General features: G+C 44.6%; 8 protein-coding genes across 9 annotated transcripts; 3 read left to right on the top strand and 5 right to left on the bottom strand.

Moving 5' to 3' along the window:
- Positions 1-71: 71 nt before the first annotated feature.
- On the bottom strand, positions 72-1,621 carry LOC6598525 (vitellogenin-3). Its single transcript, XM_002023528.2, has 3 exons — positions 1,375-1,621; positions 915-1,312; positions 72-844 (listed from the first exon to the last, which is right to left on the bottom strand). Exons 1-3 carry the CDS (start codon positions 1,586-1,588, stop codon positions 170-172), a joined length of 1,287 nt encoding a protein of 428 aa, XP_002023564.1. The 5' UTR covers positions 1,589-1,621; the 3' UTR covers positions 72-169.
- Positions 1,622-2,288: 667 nt separating this feature from the next.
- Positions 2,289-3,676, bottom strand: LOC6598524 (probable RNA 3'-terminal phosphate cyclase-like protein). Its single transcript, XM_002023527.2, has 3 exons — positions 2,830-3,676; positions 2,613-2,766; positions 2,289-2,557 (listed from the first exon to the last, which is right to left on the bottom strand). Exons 1-3 carry the CDS (start codon positions 3,640-3,642, stop codon positions 2,373-2,375), a joined length of 1,152 nt encoding a protein of 383 aa, XP_002023563.1. The 5' UTR covers positions 3,643-3,676; the 3' UTR covers positions 2,289-2,372.
- Positions 3,677-4,030: 354 nt separating this feature from the next.
- Positions 4,031-4,725, top strand: LOC6598523 (gametocyte-specific factor 1 homolog). The gene is made up of 2 exons (XM_002023526.2): positions 4,031-4,305; positions 4,376-4,725. The coding sequence occupies exons 1-2, from the start codon at positions 4,108-4,110 to the stop codon at positions 4,646-4,648; spliced, it is 471 nt and encodes a 156-aa protein (XP_002023562.1). The 5' UTR covers positions 4,031-4,107; the 3' UTR covers positions 4,649-4,725.
- A 796-nt stretch (positions 4,726-5,521) lies between these two features.
- Positions 5,522-14,116, top strand: LOC6598522 (programmed cell death protein 4). Of its 2 annotated transcripts, none has more exons than XM_026992888.1 (5): positions 5,522-5,784; positions 5,917-6,258; positions 8,310-9,730; positions 9,816-9,955; positions 13,546-14,116. In XM_026992888.1, exons 3-5 carry the CDS (start codon positions 8,426-8,428, stop codon positions 13,616-13,618), a joined length of 1,518 nt encoding a protein of 505 aa, XP_026848689.1. In that variant the 5' UTR covers positions 5,522-5,784; positions 5,917-6,258; positions 8,310-8,425; the 3' UTR covers positions 13,619-14,116. The 2 variants fall into 2 exon arrangements, with proteins under 2 accessions (XP_026848689.1, XP_002023561.1); XM_002023525.2 differs by having other exon boundaries at positions 5,522-5,853.
- A 330-nt stretch (positions 14,117-14,446) lies between these two features.
- On the bottom strand, positions 14,447-16,304 carry LOC6598521 (mediator of RNA polymerase II transcription subunit 20). The gene has a single exon (XM_002023524.2). It carries the CDS (start codon positions 16,243-16,245, stop codon positions 15,475-15,477), a length of 771 nt encoding a protein of 256 aa, XP_002023560.1. The 5' UTR covers positions 16,246-16,304; the 3' UTR covers positions 14,447-15,474.
- Positions 16,305-17,376: 1,072 nt separating this feature from the next.
- LOC6598518 (gamma-tubulin complex component 3) lies at positions 17,377-24,045 on the top strand. The gene is made up of 5 exons (XM_002023521.2): positions 17,377-17,744; positions 17,822-19,192; positions 19,251-19,443; positions 19,504-19,825; positions 22,923-24,045. Exons 1-5 carry the CDS (start codon positions 17,618-17,620, stop codon positions 23,652-23,654), a joined length of 2,745 nt encoding a protein of 914 aa, XP_002023557.2. The 5' UTR covers positions 17,377-17,617; the 3' UTR covers positions 23,655-24,045.
- LOC6598520 (peroxisomal multifunctional enzyme type 2) lies at positions 20,124-21,018 on the bottom strand. The gene is made up of 3 exons (XM_002023523.2): positions 20,955-21,018; positions 20,697-20,870; positions 20,124-20,482 (listed from the first exon to the last, which is right to left on the bottom strand). The coding sequence occupies exons 2-3, from the start codon at positions 20,827-20,829 to the stop codon at positions 20,268-20,270; spliced, it is 348 nt and encodes a 115-aa protein (XP_002023559.1). The 5' UTR covers positions 20,830-20,870; positions 20,955-21,018; the 3' UTR covers positions 20,124-20,267.
- LOC6598519 (probable methylthioribulose-1-phosphate dehydratase) lies at positions 21,848-22,750 on the bottom strand. Its single transcript, XM_026992829.1, has 3 exons — positions 22,586-22,750; positions 22,055-22,525; positions 21,848-21,996 (listed from the first exon to the last, which is right to left on the bottom strand). Exons 1-3 carry the CDS (start codon positions 22,711-22,713, stop codon positions 21,903-21,905), a joined length of 693 nt encoding a protein of 230 aa, XP_026848630.1. The 5' UTR covers positions 22,714-22,750; the 3' UTR covers positions 21,848-21,902.
- Positions 24,046-24,593: the final 548 nt, after the last annotated feature.

Genomic DNA, 24,593 nt, shown 5'->3' with positions numbered 1-24,593 from the left:
TGATAAATTGATAGAAAATGCGACTTCTTTTTTAGAAAATTTGCAGGTTTTATTTTTGTGGGATTTTTAAGGGTGTTTTTTTTTTAGTAAAGTTAAATTTTCTTCAGACCTGTTTTTTTTTTGTGTATGCCTAACATGAGCATATCCAAAGGGTCGGGGATGGGGGATCCTAGTTCTGGTAATGGTGGACACCGTGGTAGGAGGCCTGCTTTTGGGCTGGGGTGCGCTGGCCGAAGGGGCTCTTCTCGTTGACCTCGAGAATGTAGTCGCCTTGGAGATCAAAGTCGGTCTGGAGACCCATGTAGGCGCGCTTGCCGAAGCCGTCCTTCTCCTTGTACTGCTCCAGCGAGTTAGCCGGGACAGCTGGGAAGTTGCGCTCGTTGCCTGGACGCACAGACTCGGCAAAGTAGCGGGTGGCACGGGCCACGGCCTCGATCACGTTCTTGGCACCGGGAACACCAGCAGACGGTCCATTGGGATAGAAGTCAACATCGCCGCAACGGAAGAAGGTACCCATGCCATAGGCAGAGGTATGGATGGCATCAACAAAATCAGCATCGCCGCGGGACAGACCAACCAAGGCGTTGCGACGCTTGGACAGCAGCTTTGCGGGGTCCAGACCGGTGATGCGGCGGAGCTTGTGTCCGGTTTGGGCAGTGAATTCATTACCGGCAGCACCAGCCACATGGGCGGCAATACCCTGACCAATCAAGTGGATAATCTCCTGGGGCACACCCTTGTTGGTCAGCTGAATCAGAGTCTGGCCGATCATGGCACCAGTTCCGGCCACATCGAGCATGGCATAGCGCTTGAAGTTGGTCAAAGTGGAGCCGAGATCAATGATCTACAAAAGGGTGGAACATAATGGGGCATATAAGAATCATGTGTATCAAGGGATGGGGTGCTTCACTCACGATCAAGTCGCCGCTGGCTGTCTTGGCCGATTTCCATTGATCTGCCTGCTCCTCGCTGGATGTGGATGTGTAGTCGTAGTCCTTGTTCGTCTGCTGCTGATATCCCTGCTGCTGCTCCTGGGCGTTCTTCTGCTGCTGCTGGAGATTGTAGCGCTGAATGTAGGCCTGGACCAGCTTGCGCATGGCCTTCTTGGCGGTCTGGCTGGTCTGGGGCAGGCCAGTCAAAACGATGGTAACCTCATCCTCACCGAAACCGGTCTGAGCCTGGGCCTTCTCCACATAGTTGTTCAGCTTGGCCTCGACACGGTCGCCATTGGACTTGATAATCCAAACGGGCACATTGCTGGGGCTGGGCACAAAGCTGGGCGTCAGATCGTGCTTGATGTGGCTGACATGATCTAAGGAAGGTATGGGTCTAGTTAGCTCTGAAAGTCCTTCAGCACCTCCTCAATTGACTCACAGATCTTCTCAATCAAGTTGGCTCCCTTGTGCAGTGGCTCGTTCTCCAGACGCTCCCAGGTAATGTCGTTCAGCGAGGGCACACTCTCCAGCTCGGAGGCACTCAGCCACTTGGTGGGCTTCAGCTCGTGCATGCCCGTGGAGGAGGAGGCATCCTTGTTGGCATAGGCCACTGCCGTTAGGCAGGCCAGCAGCAGGCACAGTCTCAGGCTCATGATTGGAATTTCGAATCGGTCTTGTCCAAACGTTGATCGACGTTTGATGGCTGTTTCAGCGGTGCTCAGGGTTTTTATAGAGGGCCGTGCCTCCTATACGTTCCGGATTTGTGCTGACCAGAGGAAGTCGACGTCTGGCTCTGGTTCTGTGCCCTTTCTGCTGATCTGGCTGTATGTGACTGTGGAAACTGCTACATTTGCTGAAAATACTATTCGATTTTGCATGGGTTTTGTCGTTGGGCAACCGGATCTGTTATCAGAGAGAGAGAGAGAGGGGTTCTTGAACCTCGTTTAACCTGAGCTGATTGGCATACACTTAGCTAGGCACATCTCGCTCGCAAGAACGCAACAAACTTGCAGCGATTGCGTCCCTCGTACAGAGGCAGGTGTTGAATGACATCCGATGGGGATTGTGCAATCATTAATATGCCTATAGATGCACAAAATAAATCTTCATCACAATTCACAGATCTGTACGTAGTGCTCCTCCTCTCTGCCCAGCTTGGGCACTCTTCCACCGAAACTCTCTCCTCTCCTAGTAGCTTCAGCTAGGCCCTATAGGCCCTACGCAGCCATTAACCTATGGTTCCCATATCCATACTGCAATATTTTTATGAAAGCCCGAAGGCATGCTGGATTGGTCTGGCAATATACAATCGAGTATAAAGTACTGTCGAATACACAACGACACAAAAATAAGAAAGATTTAATTTCTTGCTTTACAAAAAAAAAGAAGGTAAAAAACCCGGGTTTATTCTAATAAATCGTTAGCCTGAATAATCCTTTAGTTAACACGTTTATTGATATTGGTATAGCCAATGCCCACACAGGCCATGAGCACCTTTTGGGCACCACGCACATCGTCGCCCTCATCCTCATCTTCGGCTTCCGGATTCTCCAGTTTGAAGGTAATCGAAAAGAAGTCGCGCAGATGTTGTAGGAAGTGAACCGTGTAGGTGGATAAAGCACCTGGAAAATGATTACCATAGAATTGGTATTTTAAGAGGACTCAGAGGACTCCTACCTGTAAGGAACTTGGAGACATGCTTTTGCCCCAGGGCCATGTAGAGAGCCGCCAGCCATTGGTAGGCGGAGTCACAGCAGCCGCCGCGATAGATTTCATCGAGCAGACGCATGGCCACCTCCTGGCCCAGATCCTCAGGCACTGCAGGGGTGTCCTAAAGTAGATGCAGAGATATTTTAAGAGGAGATGGCTATTAGGGGGGGTGATTACTACTTACGGACTCTTCGCGGGTATTGGAACTACAATCGGCGGCAAAGCAAACTCCCTCAGTGGTCTCGGCCAGCAGACAAATGCCAAATCCTGGGGAATTGCCCGACATTTTGCCACGATTTTGATCGGTATAGATGTAGACATCGGGCAGGAATTTCAGCATACATCCCTTGGCCGCCTCCACAGTGCGATTGGCCATCGCGGGGGACACTTTGCACGCATATACCGTGCCGCGTATGCGCTTGATCATGCCCTGCGCCTGGCACTGGATGGCGCGCAGACTCTTGCGCACGGGGCAACGGAATTCAATCTCACCGCCACCCAATGGAGCCACACCGCGCTTCACCACACGCAGATCGAGCCCCTCATCCACCAGGAGGAAACGTTTCAGCAAGGACAGTGCGGCCCCCTTGATGTGATCCACCGAGGGTGAGTCCTTGCTGTTGGTCACACCGCGCAGGGTGGCGTTTAGTGGATTCTTGCAGAACGGTCCCAGGGCGATCAAGGCGTCCAAATAGTAGCCAATGCCACGCTGAACGCAGCAATCGTGATGGATTTGGCCGCCATGTAGGAGGCCGGGCGTGAACATGACACTGGTGCCGGCCGGATTCAGTTCGATTCGTGTGCCATTTGTAATTTTGTCCAGTAAACGGATCAGATTGATCTCGTATTCCCTTAGACCGGGGGCGGCTTCGTCTTCGGAACGGATTTGTGTGATCTTCAGTGGCTTGCCAGAGAGGCAAGCGAGGATGAGGCGCTGCTTAAGGAAGTTACTGCCACGGTAAATGAGGCAATTGCCTTCCTGGGCAACTGGCGGCATGATTTTGCCTTCTATTTAACACAATTTATTTAAAAAGTTTCAGCACAGCCCTGTGCACGTGCGTCCAAAACAGGTAAACAACAATCGATATGGTAATCGATATAGTATCGATGTTTTGCTGGCCATCTGGCAGCACTGTCTTAAAATTGTCATAGCGCGTTTTTTTTAACTACGAGTATCTTCAAAGCTTAACAAGAATTTGGAAACAGTATTATTTACGCGGTTTACCTCAAGTTGTTGTTCGTTCAATCATCATGAAACTTTTACGGTATTTTGTACACTTTTCGGTATATTTTGACGTCCAAATTTAGATGGAGGTATATTTTTAAAATGAGACCGTATACTTTGGTCTATTCCTGAGGGTCGGACCGTGTTCATTGGCTCCAAAACTTCAATTTTTTGGCTGAGCAAGCGTCCAACTGCCCGTCGTATCAAGTAAAAAAGACGTAAAAGCTTCTCTTGAAAATGTCGCAAAATTTGTCCCTGAAAGTGGCACCGTCCAGCAAAGATGATTACCTAGAATGTCCGTTTGATGAAGGGCATGTCATCATGCGCAGTCGGATGACCGTACACTTGGTCCGCTGCGCGCCTAATCATCACGGGTCCAGGAAGGTGCGTTGTCCGTTCAACAATACCCATATTTACACCATAAGCAAAATGAAGGTAGGTGTTTGGAATTTATCACTCCAGTAAACAATATATAATAAATCGGTTGTGTTTTTATTCATATTAGATTCACGTTGGCACTTGCCCAGAACGCGCTGGATTCGAGAAATTTATGAATCAGAATGAAATAGCAGAACCTGACGAGCTGCCTTACGAAAAAAAGGAGGAAATCGAGTGCAGTGAGGACTGGGACAAAGAGCCGGAGGTGGGCACGTACAATCCCAAGCTCTATTGCGACAAAAAATTTCTGATTCGCAATCCCCAGGGCAATCCGCCAGCAGTCAGACGTGAAATTCGTGAATCGGAACGTAAGCGTTTCCAGCAGCACCACAAATTCTGAATGACTAAGCGGCGGCCATTTTATCCAATCTCAGGGAGAACAATTTTCTTCATAATAAAAAAACCTTATAATAAGTATCAGCACAAGTTTTCAAATTTGTGGCCTGGACACTGTTCACTTTATGGTGTACCATTAATCTTCCATAATTAAATACATTATTATGTAGCTAAAATGTTACAAAAGAAGAAATAGCATTATTGGAGAATAAACTCACGGACATGCATACTAGTACACATGTTTGTATGTACCTATTTAAGTAACAGAAAACCCATTGCCTTGTCAGCTCATTTTCCTGTTTTCACGAAGACGCAGCTTTTTGATCTCTTCCCTTTACATCATATTCGTTTCGTTTCCCCTTTTGAAAATTTACCGCAATATGGCGTGGCGAGGTTTTTTTAACTAAGTGGCAACGCTTGACTAAAATGTGGCGAGCATGAACGATCATGATTTATTTAAATCAATTTTAAATAGGTACAAATGTGAAATATGCTTTCATTTGTCAATTCACTTATTTATTTGGACAATACAATTTACAAAAGAGAAAAGAAACATTTTATTTAAATTTGTGCTCGCCTGCTCTGCGCAAACTCTAGCCCAAGTCGAAAAACGTAGAGGATAGCAAGGGTATACGCATTTTTTGAAACTTAGTCACCTTGTTTTTCTTTGTAACATTTCTACATTAGAGCATTGTTTCACATTCGTCAGTATCTAAAATATTCCATTCCATACAATATATTTTTGCTGAAACAAACTAAATCAAATAAAAACTGAATACACCGAATAAAAACAATATCGCTTTGCGGAATTAGCACGAGGTATCGCGAGAACCATCCCCAGTTTGTCGCGTATTGCGGCTATATAAGCACCCGCTCTCTCGCTCAGTCACAGTTAATGTTCCACGTACGGTTCTCCTCTGCGTTTCTCTCCGACAGCTCCATCCGAAAAAAAGAAAAAAACGGTTTTTCTGCCCAGCAAAAATATTAAATCAAAGAAAATTACTAACAACAACAGCGAATTGCATTGGCTACTGGAAGAAAAGTGCAGCTAAAACTGCAACGACATCATAGGCTCCATCCCGCTGCTCCATACATACCAGTGTGTGTGTATGCAAGTGTGTGGGTGTGTGCAACTGCATCGTAGGTTCCAGTAAAAAGCAGGAGGAAACAAGACTGCAACGCTGAAAATCCAAATATTTTTTTTGTGCTGTGAGATGTGAAAAGGAGTTAAAGCGAAAATTTGAAAAGAGCATTTCTCCCACTGCATTTTAGTGCCCACGCAAAATTGCCGCAAAACCAAGAACGAGGAAGAGCAGTGGAAGTGGACAGCAGCAGCACACCAGCAAAGTATCAAACAGGCTCGGTTCGGCTCAGCACAGCGCGCTAACTTCAACTTTGTGAACGCAGTCAGTCGACGCAGACGTCGACGTCAACGTCAACAGCGCTGTTGTTGCATTTGCTGCAGTTGGCCCAATCGCTGCTGTTGCTCTTGCAGTTGCAGTTGCAGTCGCCTCGTTGTGGTCGCCGCGAGTGTAGGGCAGCATCGGAAGAGATAGTGAGACTCTGAGCAACGCGCAGGGAAGCAAGCAGCAGAAACAGCTAAACCACACAGAGGTAAGTGCTGGGAGAGGGGGGAAAATGAAGAAAGACAGACAGAAAAAAAAACAATCAGCGAAGAGTGATCAAAAGTGAACGCAAAAAAGCTGGCAATTGCCGGCGAATGTGAAACTAAAAGCGAAAATACAAAACAAAAATTCATAAGACAGAGTGGGGGGAGGTTCACAGTGGCTTCCCAAAATAATGAATGGTTTAGTTGTTTGCTTTTTTCATACATATGTGTATCCCTTGCAAGGAAGATCTCTCTGATGATCATGTTCTTTCGACACTGGCTAGTATTTACTCAAAAAGAATCTAGACTCTGTTGAAAATATTTAGGGCCTGCTAGCTCCGCGCATCAATAAAGACCTCCAATTGGGTTTCGGAAATTTCGGGAATTTTCTTCATTCAAGTGGAGGAGATTGGCCTACGTGATAAATTGGACCGGCACGCACGCACAACCGAACAGTAGCGTAGCGTAGCGGCAAAACAGCTGCCTTTGCGAGCAAGGGAGAGGTTTTTCTTTTGAAGGGTGGGGGTATCAACTGTTGTTTTTGTTTGCTTGGCTTCATTTATAAAGTATTTATTTATGTACTATTTGTCTTGGCTACCTCAGGCATCATTACGTCTACATCTCTTCGTTCATCGGTTCATTCTTTTCGCTTATTTACTGTGATCGCGACTGCTCATAGACAGATGAAACAGAATTACAGTGATGGTAGACAAATAAGTATTGTACATAAACTATAGGTAACCCTGATATTTCGCCCTGACACTGTACCGTACACTCAGCATACAATGTTGCCGCTGCTGTAGTATTCTTCTTCCTCTTCTGCTAGGCCTCTGAGCTTTGCAAAATTTTGCGACGCAATTTCGGCAGCGTCGGTTTTATGCTCCCTCTACACTCCCCCCTCTCTATCTACCAATTCCATGCTGAGAGAGTAAGAAAGAGGCGAGAGAGCAGGAACAGCCGAACATTGTTTTGTTTTTGCGCCCTATCACGAAAAAGGGGGCACAACAAGTGCGAACATAGCTCCGGGGAGAGAGTGCGAAAGGGATGGGATGTCCATGCCGCGGCAATAACATAGAAATTTCGTAAAACGCACTAAAACTTTCAAGGTTAAACCGGGCAAAACAAACATAAAAACCGGTTACAGCATATAAACGAACGAGCGGGCACAGTACATAAGAACTAACAGAAAGAACGGGACGAGGGGAGTGTAGAAGGAGCAGAAGCAAGAGCAGCAGCAACACCAACACCAACAGCGACGCAATAATAAACCTCAAAGACAACGCTGCTGTTCAAAAATACAATACATATGGATGTATGTTTGTTTTTTTTCTTATGTACTGTATGTTTTACATGTTCGAAAAAATGCACCATTAGCATGGGGTGAAAACGAGGAGAAGAGTAGTAAAAGCTTTTTTGATCTGCTGCTCCTTTTCACACACGTCAGCAGCTGTCTGTCAAACACATATGTATGTATGTATGTATGTACATACATACATACGTACATATAGAAACTCCATTTAGAAGTTATTGGTCAAAGAGGGATGGCGCTAATGTTGTGCCGGGGTCGGTCTGCTGGCTGGCAAAGCTTTAACGGTAACACAAATTATGTCGTTTGTATGCTTGTGTTTGTGACCTTGAATTTTGACAAGGGAGAGTTTGCCCACACATACACCCACACACCTTCAATTTTCCAAAGACGCAATACCGTTATTGTCTCTTGCTGTGGCAGTACAACTATTATTATATATTTCTTACTTAAAATGTTTCAAAATAACACCTCTAAATGTTTATCGTTTACATGATAAATGTATACATACATACATATGTATGTACAGATATGTATATGGTTGCATGGAGGCGGGCGACGTGCCAGACAGCATGTGTTTTTGTTTTGTCAGAACAAGCTTTGGGTCCGAGACAGACCCAGCCAGACATTTGAAAAGCTTTCCAGGCGAGACAGTTATTGCGGACCGAAGCATTCAAATCAGCTTTGAGCCACATTTTAACAAGCTTTACCGTTTCCCGTTTCGCATTACGTTTTTTGGTTCTATTGCAGAAAGGACCGGCACCTGGTGTTACAGTACAAAAACCAAAACGGATCCCAAACACAGCGCCAATTTTGCAGTGCATTCCAAGCGGGGCAAGAGGAAAGGTAAAGACAAGAAACCAATCATGGACGTCGAATCATCATCCCATAACAAACAAGCCAACGGTGGCGGTCGTCGCCACAACTCTGGAGGCTCCGACTCCAAGGAGAGCTCCGTGGAGCGCGAGCTGAATGGCGACATCCAGGCAGTGGTGCTCAATAGCGGCTCCAACGGTCATGGTCTCATCAAGAAGCCGCTACCCGTCGGCGACGACGGACGCATCAAACGCAAGGCCAAGAGGCTCATACAGAGACAACACAGTGGCAGCAATGGCTCTGCCGCCGTGCTAACCAATGGCAGTGGCTCGGGATCGGGTGGTGCCAGCGGTGGTGGTGCCGTTGCTGCGATTGCCACCGGGATTTTACCCCAGCCAGGTGGATATGTGGTGCCGCATCGTCGCTGGAAGAACAGCCGTCGCTCACGGAATCTGACCCGTGGTCGTGGGCTGCCCAAGAAGGGCGGCGGTGGCGGCAAGGGTGTGTGGGGTCTGCCCGGCTCCGAGGCTCTGGCCGAGCTCTACGAGGACGAGAACGATCCCAACTATGACAGCGACTGCAATGATCGGAATGTGGAGCTCCGTGAGGTGATCACCGAGACGACACCGGATGAGTTTTTCAAGCTGGCCGAGCCGATTGTCTTGGAATACTACGAGCACGGTGACACACATGAGGTGGCCCTCAGTTTTGATGAGATATTGCAAGGTCCTTTGCGGGAACGGATTACCTCGATTCTCGTGGAGATTGCCATGGATCACAAGGACTCGCAGCGCGAGATGACCTCGGTGCTGATCTCGGATCTGTATGGTCGTGTCATTACTGGCAAGGACATCGAGAAGGGCTTCAACATTCTCCTGTCCAATTTGCCCGATCTCATACTCGACACCCCAGAGGCTCCCATCATGCTGGGCAATTTCATGGCCCGCGCCATCGCCGACGATTGCATCCCACCGAAGTTTGTGTCCAAGCCCGAGGAGCATCTTCAGTTGAGTGAGTATGCCGAGCAGGCTTTACGCCGTGCCGACTCGCTGCTCCATAAGCAGGTCTGGGCGCATCTCGACAATGTCTGGGGCATGGGTGGGCCCCTGCGTCCAGTGAAGACCATTACCAAGCAGATGACATTGCTGCTCAAGGAGTATATATCGTCGCGCGATGTCGCCGAGGCCCATCGCTGTCTACGAGCGCTCGAGGTGCCGCACTATCATCATGAGCTGATCTACGAGGCCATTGTCATGACACTGGAGTCGCTCAGCCAGACCACCGAGGAGGCAATGTGCGAGCTGCTTAAATCGCTTGATCTCACATGTCTGGTGCTGCCAGCGGGCATGGAGCAGGTACGCAGTCGCTCATGAATGTGAAACATGAATGAAACATTGCTCTATTCTATGGTATACATATATGTTTCTTGCCAAATTTTAGGGCTTCATTCGGGTTTTTGATGACATGGCTGATATTGTGCTGGACGTGCCCTTGGCCTATATAATACTCGATCGTTTCGTCGAGCGCTGCAACCGGGCCGGTTTTCTCACCGACAAGATCATTAATAATGTGCCATCGCGGTAAGTCTCTCTTATTTCCCCCTTTTCTCTTTTACCACATGTAAATGCAATGCCAGAGAAATGCCTAACATATGTCCGGCTTAAGGCGAGAATAAAGCTCAGTCCTCGTCCCGTTCTCGTGTTGTCTTTCGCTCTCTGGGGCCTTTGAAAGAACGAATCTCCCTCTTCCCTTTCTTAAGGGAAGATCAACAGTGGGATCAACCGTTTTCGAGCCTATTTGATGTGTGTATTTGTAAACACACAACAATATGCAATAAGATCTAGTAATTTTTTACGTAATCTTAGCGAGGCATACCAAACGATACACGCCCCCACCCCAAACCCACCCACCTTCTTATACCCAGCCATAAAACAAAGTTGTTTACAAGCAAATACCCTGCACTGTATGGCACCCAGCATATCAGATTAAATTCGAGTAGAGCTCTCCATAAAATGCATAAATATTGGACGTTTGGTTAGGGTTTCATGAAATGAATTGGAGCCCAGCACTCGTTTTTATGATTATAAGATTTTGTTTTAAACACTCGTGGAGGATTTTGTGGCCTGTTTCAGTAGGTGTTCATATCGGTCTGTCGTCTATATTGCGCGGAATCACATATCTGTTTTCTTTTCAAAGAAATATACTCTAATAAGAATTTTCAATCAAATTCGTCTACTTTAAATATTTTTCCTTTTATTTATCTTTACGCTATCATAATTTTTCTTGGAATTTATGTATTTATTTATTACAATTAGCAATATTACATTGTATATATTGGCGCATACAACAATATTAATGGTGTTAAAGAGAGAGAGAGAGAGAGAGAGAAGCAAGCTTCTCTCGAAGATTTTTTGTGCTCAAAGGCCTTTTCCATGGTAAAGAGAAGGGTGTACCCTGAAATTGGCATAGCCGAATGTGTTTGTTCTGCTTTGGTCTGCGCCGTGAAGTATGTATATGTATATGTATGTATGTATGTTTGATGTGCTTTTATCTGTATGTGTTTATATTTTGTTTTTGCCGGCTTCGACTTGTTTATTATTCTTTTATTTTTTGTTTTGTTATTTTCTTTATACGCTTTGGCTCAATTTCTTATATACATACTCAGCGATATATATATATATATATATATGTGTGTGTGTGTTTGTGTGTGTGCCTGTTCCTGTGTGCGTGTGTTTGTTTATGAAATTTCTATTGCGCAGTTTAGTTTTTTGCTTCGACACTGACGGGGCGCCGCGTCATCGTCGGTGTCTCCATTGGGGCAGTCCGGGCCAGTTGCCGGTTTATCAGGTGCCGGCTAGTTATATTTATACATACATACATATGCACATACATACATACATACATATATACTCCTAGAGTTGTTTTGATTTTTTTTTTTCTACTTTCCGTTTCTTTTGTTTTTCTCTTTTGGTTTTTGTTATACATATTTAATTGTTGATTTATTCCTCTCTCCTTGGGGGCAATATCGCTGTTTGATTGTACCCTTGCCGAGAGTGTGTGTGTGTGTGCCACAATGTTTGCTGTAGAGAGAAGGTATACATATGCCCCCCTCCGCCCCGTCCACATAATGTGAAGTCATGTTTCGTTTTGTAACTACAAATCTGCTATGTACAGTGGAGGCTCGAGAATGTTCGCTTGCCCGCCGCTGTTTCTTACCACTGATCGGTCCACGTCTAAACATAATTTATATAGGAATGGGGTTACAATGTGTGTTTGTGAGATCAGCGAAAGGGTGTCCAAAGCTTCGGCTTTCCTTCTTGTTTTTATCTGTTCTAAAAAAAGACCCATATGCATGCATGTACATATACATATGTATATACATATATGTTCAGTTATGTACTCGATATCGATAGGGAGAGGGCGGCTCTTATCGACGTTTGGTTTTGTGTTTTATTTTTTTTATCGCATCAAACTTTTGGTGCAACAACCTGCATGTGGCTCAAGATCGTCTTGAGTGTTAGTGTGTGCGTGTGTGCGTGTGTGTTAGTGCTAGTGTTTGTGGCTGTGTGTGCGCGAAGGTAAACATGGCGGCCAAGTTGCTGTTATCGACCTGCTTGCCACTCCCACTTTAGTTGCTGTTGCTGACGCTGCTGCTGTTGTTGTAACTGCATTTGCATTCGCCTTGGCTGCGGCTATTGCTCTTTGCCACTTTAAGCGCAGCGACAACTAAATGCAACAACAACTAAAATCAGCAACAACAGCCATTCACTAATACAGAGGCCGAAACATGCATAAACTACATATATGTACCCCTGGATGTTGTGGCAGACGTCAACCCCGCCAACGAAACTGCTCAGATTTCTATAAAAAGACAAATTTATGATGCAAAAATAGCAACAGAAACAACAACAGCAACAAAACCGCTGAAAACTCAATGCCACATAACGGGGTATCAGGAGTGTGCACGTGAGGGTGGCGGCGGCGTTGGTGGCGGTGCTGCCATATCAACGGTTATAGCGGAGCATAAAGCCAAACTTTTATTGCAAGAAAAAGCCAAATCTATGATGTGGGGGTGAACAAATAAAACACCTGCAACTGAAGCTGATCAGAAATATATTGTAAACTTGTATTGTTCTTTGGCTTGTGTTTTGTGAACAGATCTGTGCCAGATCGACAGGGACGCGAGTGTATCGGCTGAAAAAGCCAAACGCGCATCACTGTCTGCTGCGCGAAGCAGCTGCTGCTTCTTGGGGGCCCCCTTGCTTTTGTTGCTATCCTATCGCTCTCCTCTCGCTCTCGCTCTCTTGTGCTTTGTTCTTGTTTGTGGCCGGCCGGTGGGGCGGTGGGTGTGTGTGTTGCTTGTGTCGCGCGCAACTTATCTTTCCACATTTTTACTTTTTTTACTCTACTCTTTTTTTTCTATATTTAAATGCAGCAATTAAGGCTCTGCTTGGCTCTATTTTCTTGTTGTTTTTGCAGCTTAGAATTCTTCGATACTCAATAAAAATAAAAAAAAAAACAAAAGAAACTGCAACAGAAACAAAAACTAGTTTTAGTGCTTTGGCAACTGCTTGCGGAGACCAGTGCGGCGCAATGCAGCTTCTCCCGCGCTCTCACCCACTACTTGCACAGCTGTCTGAAGCAAAGAGAGCGACAGCGACAGAGCGAAAAAAGGGTCAGCGGTTGAATGAACTTTTGTGCAAATTGTTTGCCGTTTTAGTTTTTGTTGTTGCCAAATTTGCGCAAAGCGTTTATGCAATATTATTTTTTTTTAACGTTTTGCTTAGTTTTTGTTGCCTCGTTCTTTGTTTTCTTGCATTGCATAATTGGGTAATTGCAATGTGCGTGTGTGCGTGCAATTGTTCTTCTCTTTTTTCAAGCAAGATTTCCATAACCTTTCCCCGCATTTGGGGCAGCAGGGTATATTTAGATTTGTCTGCGGATGTCACATATCAATTTACCTTCTCGGGGGCCAAATTTAAGTAAATCCAGATTTATTTTCCGTCTGCGAATCTCCAAGACTGTGCTAGTTCAAGCTAAAAAAGGTTTATATTTATTGCCCTGTCCCCATATATCTCCCTATAAACCTTACTATAATTTCCCTGAAACTATTGTGGAATTATTGCTATAATGTATCTAATAATTTTTGTTTGCTTTCTACTATTTACAGCGGACGCAAGCGCTTTGTCTCGGAAGGCGATGGCGGGCATGTCAAGCCGGCTATTTTACCCATGCGCGACTAAATTGGGGGAAATTTTCCAAAAGCGGGGTCTTATGTAGTACACATACTTACATAAACAGCCCCCACCCCCAACAAAAACCCAAAGTCAACCAAAACTATTAGCAGCAACAACAACACTGAAGGAATGTATCTGAGGAGTGGCAAAGAAAAACACAACTACAAAGGGACAAATATCAGGCTGAGGATTTTGAGGAGCAGCAGCAGCCAGAGCAGCAGCAGTATAGGAAAGAAATACATTTTTTGTCGCAAATTTTATTGATCAAGCGTCCACCCGTGAAAGAAGTTATTGCTAAGCTATCGAGAAAACATACAACATACAACACACAACAACAACAACAACAAAAACCGACAACAAACAACATTTAACAATCAATCCGGAAGTTGATCTCCGCGTTTAAACTATAACCATACGATTTAACCTACACATACATCAATACATGCATATATAATTAATCTAACGAGAAACAGCAAATCTAAAGCAAGAATTATATATTTTAAATATGTGTATAAACAAAAACAAAAGTAGAGATCCCAGTACCGCATAAAACAAACAAAAAACGAAAGCGAACCCTACAGGAACGGGGCGGGGCATTTGTCTTTCTTTTTTGTTTGTTTTAAGCAATGAAGAACGAACGAACGAACGGACGAACGGACGGACTGACGGACGGACAGACAGACGGATTGGTAGATCAGATCAGCGGCGTACTTATAGCACGGCTGCCATTAATAGTATGTCACTTGCTAGCGAAGCAAATTACTTATACGAACTGTTATACACAACAACAACAACCACACATACCACCCCGCACACACACAAACACACACACACACACAAACACACACACACACACAAACACACACACACACAGGCAGGCAGGCAATCAGTCAGTTAGAACCTTTATGAAAGCAAAATTAAGGCTAAAGTAAATTAAATCAGAAGCAAAACTGTTGCCAAAAGCTGGCGCAGCATTGAATGTCCAAACATAAAAGAGTATACTGTACCCGTGCAAAATGTTTCCAAATAGAGTTACAATCATTGCTTCCCATGTAAGCTTTGGATGACCCTTGGAATGGGTGGCACATTAATTCCTTTTTCCCTGTTCTTTTGAGAGCTTGTGTGTGTAAAACCAAACACATTGTTATTCACTATAGTTAAGCACACGATGATTTAATTTACTTACTTCTTGTACTTCCTCAAGAAAAAGAACATCTTGCATAGATACTACGTTTCTTTTCGTGTGTGTGTGAGAAGACTAGCGCCACGGCGTATACATAATTATGTTTAATGTATATCTATACATATATATATATATATATACTATACATATATACTACATTGAACCATGAACCCCAGGTAGAAAATCATTTTCGTTTTGCGGTGAACATTTTTTTTGGCTTTTTTTTTTAACATCAAAAGAAGAACGATTGCATTTTATATTATAAGAAGCTTACACTTTTCCTCCGACCCCAAATCCCCCTTTTAGTTTTCCGTTGTATAACAGTTGGATGCGAAATCAGGATAAAAATTTTTTGTTGTACAAAAAACGAAACTCATTGAAAAACCCCCATCCACAAAACAAAGAAACCAACACTGAAGAGAAAAAATTCAAAATTTTTGTACTCCAGCTATATATATTTTTTTAAGACGACTACACACAGACATGGAAAAAGGAGAAAACACACTCACCCTGCCCCACACACATCTATATATAATATATATAACTATTGCGTTAAAAATATACATTAAAATAAAAAAACAATTGAGTAGTTGCTTTCTTAATTCAATGAATATTCCGTCGTTCAGTCAGTCTCCATTGTCACTGCAGGAGCATCGGGCGGCTCCAGCTTGACCTCGCATCAGGATCGGATCAAGACTAGGCCTCCCGCGGCACCCATCACCGGGGAGGATGACATGTGGACGGGCTGTTGGATGCCGCTGGTGCCGCTGAGGGATCCATGCATGGACACATGCTTCCGATAGTTGGTGAACTGCTCCAGATATTGCTTGACCGTATCCGTGGGCTCGTACAAGTCGTTGTGCTTGGCGTGCAGCTGCTGCTGGCCCATGGCCGTCATGATGGTCTGCGTGGCAAAGTACGTGGGGAAATCCTTGCCCACATTGATGTTGAGGAAGCCCTGCAGCATCTCGCGTATCATCTCCCAGCAGTAGGCCAGTATCATGCACGACTTGTACTCGATCTCGATTAGGATACCCTTGAAATGCTCCATCATGGTGACGGATCCGAGCTTGATCACAAAGTCGCCGTACTCAAACCGGGCGCCACGGGATTCAATCTTTGTCTGCTTCTTCGAGGTGAATGTATTGGTCATTTTGAGCATCAGCAGATCAAATATGCTGTCGGCCACCAGGGAGACTTGCTTCCCAGTGCCACTGTCGATGATAGAAAATGTCGAAGCGGGATACTCCGAGTTGTGCAGCACATGCACCGCCCGTCCCGGTGTACCATTGTGCGGCTGCGGTGTCGAGATGAAGGTCTCGCAGTCGACCAGAAATTGACCAGCATGCGTAGCGCCAAGCGATAGCAGACGTTTACCCAGGTAATCGATGATATGGGCGCCAGATTTTCCCTCGGGCATAGGATACGGTTGTAGCACAGTCACACCCATACCAAGCTTTTCGTTTTTAGTTACGTTTGGTTTTTGTTTATTTGCGAAATTGTGGCCTACAAAAAATCTTCGGAGTGTCGATTACAGTGAACAGCAGTGTGACCGCGTTAAAATATACCGTCCGACCCTCAGAAATATACCAAAATATAACGACTCATTTTAAAAATATACCGTAAATATTCTGAAGAATTCAAGTTCGATTTTACATTTTCTTAGTTTTTCAAATTCCGTGGAATATTACTAGCTATATAGAACATTAAACCATACCCGAATAATTTAGTCCGATTAGTAAATCTATTTTCTAATTGACTGGTTTATTTTAAACACTTGCTCTTATTGCATTTTGCGTGAAAAGAGGTTTTAGCGAAAATAGTCAAACAAAAAAAAAAACATTTTGATATTTCGTCGAATATTATTGGCTAGATAAGCCTTTTTGCCATGCCAACATAATTTTATAAGGTTTATGAATCAATGTTTTACTTAACTGGCTTATTCTTAATACTTGCTTTTATTGAATCTTGTCTTCAAAAATGCCTTTCGCGAAATACGTCAAACAAAAAACGGTTTTAGCGAAATACATACATAGATAAAAGCAAAAAACCGAAAGAGAATAGTCTATTGTTTATATTGCTCGATTTAGAGATTCCGTTCAATAATTCTGTCTAACTAAAACCCTTAGTTTTTCCCACATAATTTTAGGCCATTGATGAATAAATTTTCTACAAGATTAACTACTTTTAGGTACTCCCCAATTATTTTATTTTGACTAAAACAAGGTTTGAACAAAAAAGTTCTACAAAAAAACAGTCGCAATGTTGTCACGTTAATGTTTCTGTTAATTGAAGACTTGTTGCTTATCAACCGGAGTATGGGTATTTGTATACCCTATTTCAGTAATTTAATATTGAGATACTGATTCAATATTATTGAGATAGTAATATTCCACGGAATATAAAAGTCGAAGAATATAGAACTTGAATTCGTCAGAATATTTACGGTATATTTTGCAATTTATGACGTAGTTTCGGTATATTTCTGAGGGTCAGACCGTATATCTTATCGATAGGCCTGCGATGAAGCTGACCACTAAATTTGTTGTTTATTAAATTGATTATTCATTACATACATATGGTTTCTGCGTTAAACTAATTTTTCACCAGTCGCCACCAGTCTCCACAGATCTCAATAGCGAAACAGTACGCCTAGGCAGTTTACCAAAGTATTTGTCAAACAGTTGTTTTCTTTTTGTTATCCCTTGTACGGCAAACGCCATCCATCGCTTTAGAATCGCTTCTGTGCTTGTGGTTTTGATTTGCGCGCGCGGCTAGATAAGTTTCTGGCTCGTCTGGCCTTCGGTTGCCAAACAACGAAAATGTCCAACGAAAATGTCGGGAGTAAAGCACAGGGCCAGGATCCACCGACGCCAGTTCACTATATAACGATGCTGCTGTCAAATATATGCTTATCCATAAACGGCCCCCAGCGAGCCGAGGAGCATGGTAAGTGTAAATGAATTCTATCCCCTGCTAATGATTGCCCACTTCTTACGGCTCCATCTTACGTCCATCTCTGTCAGATCGTCTGGTTAACAATGCTTTGAAGAGCATAATGGAAAATCCCAACTCGTTGAACGAGGGAAGGCCGACCATGTGCGAGGATGATTGTGTGATCAAAATTCTGAATATCCTAAACGCAAAGGCAAATCCAAATGGCAAAAAAGAGCAGATGCCCGGAAATGTGTTCCTGAAAACGTACACCAAGTTGTTGAAGCTAGACACAGATGAAAAGCAACGCGAAGCCTTGATGAACTTTTTGCTGGATATTCTGGATAATGAACAGTCCACGTTCTTGCGTCCCACGACACTGATGGCGAACGGAAAGGATGGTGGTGGTGATGGTCACAAGGATTTCCTAAGAGAGGTGCTGTCTGAGAGATTAAGTCCTAGTTATCCCTATCGCAAGCAGCAGAATGGTGGAAGTGAATCCAGTGAACGCGTCGCCTACAGCTATGATCCCGGCCAGTCAATTGCCGGTTTGGGCCAGGTGCAAATGCCTAACTACACAGATCAGCTGCTTAATCAACAGGATGTGGATGAAACGTTGGACATTGTCACGAATGTCCTGTTCTCGTTTACGGGCATTCAGGGCAAGTTTCTTAGAAAGGATGTCGTCACTGGCCGCTTCAAGCTGGACACGGCGAACACCAATTTGCTGACAACGGGCGATGCCGGCCTCATGCTGCGCCTCTCCGAACTGGGCTACTATCACGATCGTGTGGCCGAATTCGCCGATCCCTCGAAGGGTTACAGCGCCCTGGGCTGCATGGGTCAGGCCCTCACATGCTTTCTGCGCAAGGAGCTTGGGGCCTACCATGGCGAAGTGGCTTTGCTGCACGATCAGGTAAATGACTTCAAGAAGGCCCAAGTGAAGCGGGGCTTTGTCGATCGCGAGCAGGAGTGGCTCGATAGCCAGCGGGAGCAGGTGACGCTATTCAAGCTGCTCGTGTGGTACACAAAGCCCCTACATCGTATGCAATGGCTGACCAAAATTGCCCATTCCTGCATGATGAAAAAGGGGGGAGAGCTCACGTCCGTGGTGTGGGACTTCCTCGATAATGGCCATCCTGCGGTGGATAAATTGGTGATTGATCTGCTCACGGCCATGTGCCGCCCGCTGACGCGCATGATCTCCCAATGGATGCTCGATGGCGACATAACGGATTTACACAACGAGTTCTTTGTGGAGTCTCTGACCGATATCGGGCCCGATCGACTGTGGCACGATAAGTTTCGTGTGCGCACCGCCATGCAGCCGAAATTTATTGGCCAAGAGCTGGCTGATAAAATCCTAAGGACCGGGAAGAGCATTAATTTTCTGCGCGAAGTGTGCGAAATGAATGAATTGGTCAAGGGTCAGGGGGAGCTCAAGAATATCATGGAATCGAATGGTAGGAATAAACTGGGTCCCATCTAATGGCATATTCATTAAATGGGCTTTCCTTTCAGCTGGCGACATTTTCTCCTACACACAGGACACAAAGTGGCATGCGGCTATAGAGATCTGCTACCAGAACACCGCCAAGCATGTCCTCGACTACATGGTGGGTCCCCACAAGCTCTTGGAGCATTTGCAATGCATGCGACGCTACTTGCTGCTCGGCCAAGGGGATTTTGTCAGCATCTTTATCGAGCATATGAAGTAAGTCGTTGGCTGGAGGCACTTTAAATCGAATAATCAATAAATAATCGCCCTCCTTAGAGACGAACTGGAGAAGCCAGGCACTGAAATCTTTGCCCACGATCTGTCGGCCATGCTGGACACTGCCCTGCGCTGCACCAATGCCCAGTACGATGATCCAGAGATCCTAAACCATTTGGATGTGGTGGCACAGCCACCCTTTTTGGGCGACACGGGCTGGGACATTGTGTCGCTGCAGTATGTCGTCCAAGGGCCGCTGGCCACCATGCTGGAGCCGACCATGTCCACGTACAAGGCGCTGTTTAAGCCACTGTGGCGCATGAAGCACATGGAGTTTGTGCTTTCGACAAAGATCTGGAAAGAGCAGATGACCAATGGAAAGGTGAGTGTCGTATCTCAGTCCTACTTTAGATTGTCACGCTCTTTCGCTTGCGATCTCTCTCTCCCTCTCTCTCTCTGATCGATAATGCAATTTGGGAGGGACTTCGGAGCACTCTTGTGGGCAACGAATTAAGGTGTGGAGCGGTCCGAGATTAGATTAGTAGCCGAGGGCACCTGTAATCTAATCCATGGATGATTACCCATTTTCCGGTGCACACGCAAGTCTCAAGGGGCATACAAAAATTCCTTAATTTTCTTATGTATCATTTTCTATATTTTGATAGAAAAAAACACACAACTTCCCGTACAAAAATAACATTAATTAGAGGGTGAAACAAAAACATATGAATACGAAATACGCCAAAAAAATATAGATATACAGAAATGTGACTGCTTGGAATGCGGCTGCTCCTTGGTGCTCCTTCTTTGTCTGCAACTGCCTCTTACAACTTGGCATCGGTCTTGAGCAGAGGCGCCAGCTTCTGTGTGAGCATGATGTTGCCGGAAATCTTCAATTTTCCCTTCATGAATGCTGCCTGGGGATTGAGCTTGCCGAGGGCAATATCAACCATGTCCTCATCAGCCACCGTCAGGGTGGTGTCCACTTTGACGCCCTGTGCGGGTCCCTCATAGGCCTTGGCGCTCTTGCAGTCCAGAGCTAGAAAAAAAAAACACACAGAAAATAAGCGAAAAGGTAATGTAATTTACATTTGTTGGCCACATAGAAAACCAACAAACAGCTGGTGCCGAAGTGCAAAGAATTTCGCACTTTGAACTTCCCACAAAACACACACACACACGCAAAAAAGACCACGTAAACCCACAGAAAATGAGTGTGTGTGTCAGGCAGCGTGCGTAATATTATTACTTACTCCATTCCTTGGCCACCTTGCCATCCTTGGTGATTTTATAGACAAACACACCATTCACAGCCTTGGCCTTAGCCTCGTTCTCCTTCAGGCCATCGATGATTTTCTGGAAAACGGCATCCGACTGTAGACTCATGTTTGGTTGTAGTATTTTTTGCTAGTTTCTCGGGGACGGTGCTGTTGTTTTACAAAAGAAAATGTTAATTTATTTTTCCCAAATTGGAAGAGGGCCCCAAACACGAACGGGGGACAAATGCTTACGCCGTGAATAGAAGAATGAGCCAGACGCGTGCAGAGTCGTTGGTTTTATTGTCTCTCTTGTTCCTCCGCATTCGCCTGTGCCTTGAGGCGAGATAGCGATAGTGCGGGCAGCAGGGCATCCATTTTTTTAAATGAAAAAGTAGCGTTTTTTTGTGGGGAAAAATAGCCATTTTTTTGTCACAACAAATTTATTTTATTTATTTATAAAATGCGCATTGTTTTGTTTATTTCGAACAATTCGTCCAGTCCATTGTACCAATGCGTACTTGTACTTTTATATATATATTTTAAATAGCTTCATTTCCGGCTCAGCAATTTCGAAAGTTTTACAGCAATCAAACTTTAAAAATAGCAAGAGCTAGCTAAAAAAAAAGCTGAATGGGCAACACTGGTGCTGCGAGAGCCGGTATACACACGGGTGGTTCTCTCACTCCCGTTGGTTTTGTGATGTTGTGCTCTCTCGCTCACCGCCGGCCAGCTGATGGAACAGTAACACCAAGAGGTGCGAAAATGGAATCAAATCAAAAGTTTGTAGCTAATGTATGCCAACAGGTTGTTTTCGGTGGCAAAAAACTAGTGCAAGTCGTTAATTAGTTTAAGTATGTTCTTCTGACAATTAATTAATTCATGGCTATTTCACAAACTAAATTAATTCCAAAGTGGAATTCGTTTTTCGCTCTTTCTCCACTGTGCAGTTGTGTGGAGTTTAGACTTTAACATTTACCTATCGCACTTAACAGCGAATGTTAAGAGAAACTGTTATCGACTGTTGCTGTTACCAGGCTGTGGCCCTCCGGAACAAAGTGCGCAACGAATTTGAAATGCCCATAAAACAGCAAGATAAGAAGGCTTGAAGTGGCCAGATAATGCCCGCGCCCGCAGCACGAAAGGAATTATTTTTAACAAAAAATTGCGTGTATTTTATCAATTGCTAAATGCCACCCTTCTCTATGCCTTGGAGGCGTCCACAAACGTCTCTGGGTCGAGGCCAGCCTTCTTCATTTCAACGGCAATGGAGAACAAGTAATCGTAGCACTCAGATCTGTTTGAGGAAGCAAAGTTAGCAAGCCTTTCGGCAGCTTAATCCATTTGTAACTCACATGGCTTTGGCCTTCTCCCAGGTCTGGCCCCATACATAGACACCGTGGCGTCTGACCAGAACGGCACTGCAGCCGGGATGCTCCATCATGGCCGCGTACATGCTATCGGCCAGGTCACGTTCGTGAGGCGTGTTCTCGATGATGGGCACCACTAATTGCTCGTCATATTGCAGATAACGCTTGTCCGCATCATCGTATACGCCCTTGATCATCTCCAGGTGCGTGCAGCGGAAGGTTTTCCCCGGCCACAGGAGCGTGGCCATCACTGCATGCTGGGAGTGGGTGTGTATGACGGCACCGGCATTGCGGTGTCGATAGGCCAGCATAAAGAGTGGTGTGCACTGGCTCTTTTTCAATTCCCGGATCTCGGGCGGCATTTGCAGGTCCTTGCCATCGATATCCTGAACAAACAGATCCTCCGGTTGCATGCGCTCCTTCTGCACCCCCGACGGGGCAATGTAGATCTCATTGCTATGGTTGGTAATCGTTAGATCTGTTCACCGTTGCAGTGTCAGGTGGTTTTGTACTCACTTCAATTTAATGCTCATGCCGCCGCCGGTGCCGGTCACCCAGCCCAGGTGATAGAATTGCCTGCATAGCGCCGGAATCAGGCGCCTCGGATGATCTTCTGGCAAATCCTTAAAGATTGAACAAGACATTGTAATCTACAGCGTGATGAGACTACCAGATAAGGCAAGATTAAGTTTTCAAAAGACAAATCTCAAATGTAAACAAAATGTTAGTGTCGACAAACGCTGCTATCGATTATGCAGCTACATCCCTGATGAAATAGTGTTGACACCTCTCTTTTAGTCCCCACATTTGCCGCGCGTTTTGCTAATTTGATTTTCACTTTCACTATTTTCAGAAATTACGCAAGATGAATGCTGAAATTGGCAAGGCTTCGTACAAGCTTCACCTTTTCACGTCCGAGATAATGCACTTCATCCATCAAATGCAATATTACGTACTATTCGAGGTCATCGAATGCAATTGGGTGGAGTTGCAGAAGCAAATGCAGCAGGCGACCGGACTAGATGAGATTCTCGATGCCCATGAGAAGTTCCTTGAGACCATTACCGTGGGATGTTTTATCAATTCGGTGACCGACAAGGAACGGCACCTGGAAACCGTCTTCGAGAACATTATAGCCCTGGAAATCTGGCAGGCCAGCTTCTACAAAGATTGCTTCAAGGAACAAAATGCCCGCGATGACTTAGAAAAGAAAATTGCCGCCTCCGAGGAGGAGGGTCGCTTTGGCGTGACCACAGAAGAGAAAATGGAACGGGACCAGGAGCGGAAGATGTTTGAGCAGAAGCTGATTATCGCCTGTCGCGGACTCAGTGACATTTCCTGTGCCTATGAGAAGGCAGTGAGTGGCTTTATGATGTGCCTCAATTCCAGCGAAGATCCACAACTGCAGCTCTTCGGAACACGGCTCGATTTCAATGAATTCTACAAGAAGCGTGACACCAATCTCAGCAAGCCCCTTACCTTCGAGCATATGCGCATGAGCAATGTGTACAATAGCAATAAGAATAGTTCAACAGGTAGTCGTTTCGTGATCAATTCCCAGGCATCATTATCGCCGGCAATGTAACGGTTGGTATTGGATCGCTTGTCGCGTTCAATCATAGTCAACCCACCATATTCACGTGTCAATAAGAAAATCAACCACAACGGCGGCGACAACGATGTGGACATTTTCCATATAAACTATGATATTAGACCGGGGGGCTCCTGTAGTTGCGGAATATTATAGATATTAGAAACAGGCTAGGTCTCACAATTCTGCTAAGTGTGATCTGTACGAACAGCACGACAGAAACTCATTTACTCATCATGATATAATGATGATGATCGAAACAAACGCTTCGAAGAATCTGGCACAATCTATCCAGCATTTTAGTCTAATTTGGTTGCTATAAGCGATCCGATAGAGAATCGAGAATAAGTATTGAAATTAATTATTAAAATGAAGTATTGAAATGAATGATAATTATTAGTATTACGAATGATAATACTAAAAAAAATGCTTTAGAATCGAGAATGTTGAGTATTCTGAATTGAAATATGAGTACAGGAACGTTTTTAAATGGAAATTTTTTAAACAGCGCACATTTTTTCGGACTGAAGAGATTTTTGAGCTTACTTTGACTATTTTTTTTTTCAGATTATAGGGTGTAAATAGGAAGAATTAGTTAAAATAAACTTGGAAGAATGTTTTCATTTTTCCACAAATGTTTTGGTTAGTTGTTGAAAAGAAGCAGAGTATTTAAAGTTTTAAAGGAGTCCGAACGTTTTAAAATATACATGTTTTAAATTGTTGTTGGCCAGCGGTAATTAAAATAAATGTTAAGTTGCAAAAAAAAATATTTTATTTTGATTTTTTTGAACACTTGGTATATTTTAATCTTTGCAGCCGCTAGGGCTTCAAAACCGTCGATATATCGACCTTTTCATCGAAATTTTTGTTAAATAAAGTCTCTTTATAAAGGGTTCGTTTTTTAATTTTTGTTTAAATTGGACTGCTCACAAA

The sequence above is a fragment of the Drosophila persimilis genome, unplaced genomic scaffold (genome assembly GCF_003286085.1).
Source record: "Drosophila persimilis strain 14011-0111.01,24,50 unplaced genomic scaffold, DperRS2 tig00000793-arrow-arrow-pilon, whole genome shotgun sequence".
Taxonomy (NCBI): domain Eukaryota; kingdom Metazoa; phylum Arthropoda; class Insecta; order Diptera; family Drosophilidae; genus Drosophila; species Drosophila persimilis.
This window is presented reverse-complemented; position numbering and strand designations above follow the sequence as displayed.

Bases quoted from the DNA above. Each gene is read 5' to 3' on its own strand.
- LOC6598525 (XM_002023528.2), bottom strand. From the start codon at position 1,588: ATGAGCCTGAGACTGTGCCTGCTGCTGGCCTGCCTAACGGCAGTGGCC. The intron at 1,313-1,374 runs GTGAGTCAATTG...TACCTTCCTTAG, and splicing joins CAACTTGATTGAGAAGATCT to ATCATGTCAGCCACATCAAG. The intron at 845-914 runs GTGAGTGAAGCA...ACCCTTTTGTAG, and splicing joins CAGCCAGCGGCGACTTGATC to ATCATTGATCTCGGCTCCAC.
- LOC6598524 (XM_002023527.2), bottom strand. From the start codon at position 3,642: ATGCCGCCAGTTGCCCAGGAAGGCAATTGCCTCATTTACCGTGGCAGT. The intron at 2,767-2,829 runs GTAAGTAGTAAT...CATCTACTTTAG, and splicing joins CCAATACCCGCGAAGAGTCC to GACACCCCTGCAGTGCCTGA. The intron at 2,558-2,612 runs GTAGGAGTCCTC...ATCATTTTCCAG, and splicing joins TGTCTCCAAGTTCCTTACAG to GTGCTTTATCCACCTACACG.
- LOC6598523 (XM_002023526.2), top strand. From the start codon at position 4,108: ATGTCGCAAAATTTGTCCCTGAAAGTGGCACCGTCCAGCAAAGATGAT. The intron at 4,306-4,375 runs GTAGGTGTTTGG...TATTCATATTAG, and splicing joins ACACCATAAGCAAAATGAAG to ATTCACGTTGGCACTTGCCC.
- LOC6598522 (XM_026992888.1), top strand. From the start codon at position 8,426: ATGGACGTCGAATCATCATCCCATAACAAACAAGCCAACGGTGGCGGT. The intron at 9,731-9,815 runs GTACGCAGTCGC...GCCAAATTTTAG, and splicing joins TGCCAGCGGGCATGGAGCAG to GGCTTCATTCGGGTTTTTGA. The intron at 9,956-13,545 runs GTAAGTCTCTCT...TACTATTTACAG, and splicing joins ATTAATAATGTGCCATCGCG to CGGACGCAAGCGCTTTGTCT.
- LOC6598521 (XM_002023524.2), bottom strand. From the start codon at position 16,245: ATGGGTGTGACTGTGCTACAACCGTATCCTATGCCCGAGGGAAAATCT.
- LOC6598518 (XM_002023521.2), top strand. From the start codon at position 17,618: ATGTCCAACGAAAATGTCGGGAGTAAAGCACAGGGCCAGGATCCACCG. The intron at 19,444-19,503 runs GTAAGTCGTTGG...CGCCCTCCTTAG, and splicing joins ATCTTTATCGAGCATATGAA to AGACGAACTGGAGAAGCCAG. The intron at 19,826-22,922 runs GTGAGTGTCGTA...CACTATTTTCAG, and splicing joins AGCAGATGACCAATGGAAAG to AAATTACGCAAGATGAATGC.
- LOC6598520 (XM_002023523.2), bottom strand. From the start codon at position 20,829: ATGAGTCTACAGTCGGATGCCGTTTTCCAGAAAATCATCGATGGCCTG. The intron at 20,483-20,696 runs GTAAGTAATAAT...TTTTTTTTCTAG, and splicing joins CAAGGTGGCCAAGGAATGGA to CTCTGGACTGCAAGAGCGCC.
- LOC6598519 (XM_026992829.1), bottom strand. From the start codon at position 22,713: ATGTCTTGTTCAATCTTTAAGGATTTGCCAGAAGATCATCCGAGGCGC. The intron at 22,526-22,585 runs GTGAGTACAAAA...TACCAACCATAG, and splicing joins GGCATGAGCATTAAATTGAA to CAATGAGATCTACATTGCCC. The intron at 21,997-22,054 runs GTGAGTTACAAA...TTCCTCAAACAG, and splicing joins TGGGAGAAGGCCAAAGCCAT to ATCTGAGTGCTACGATTACT.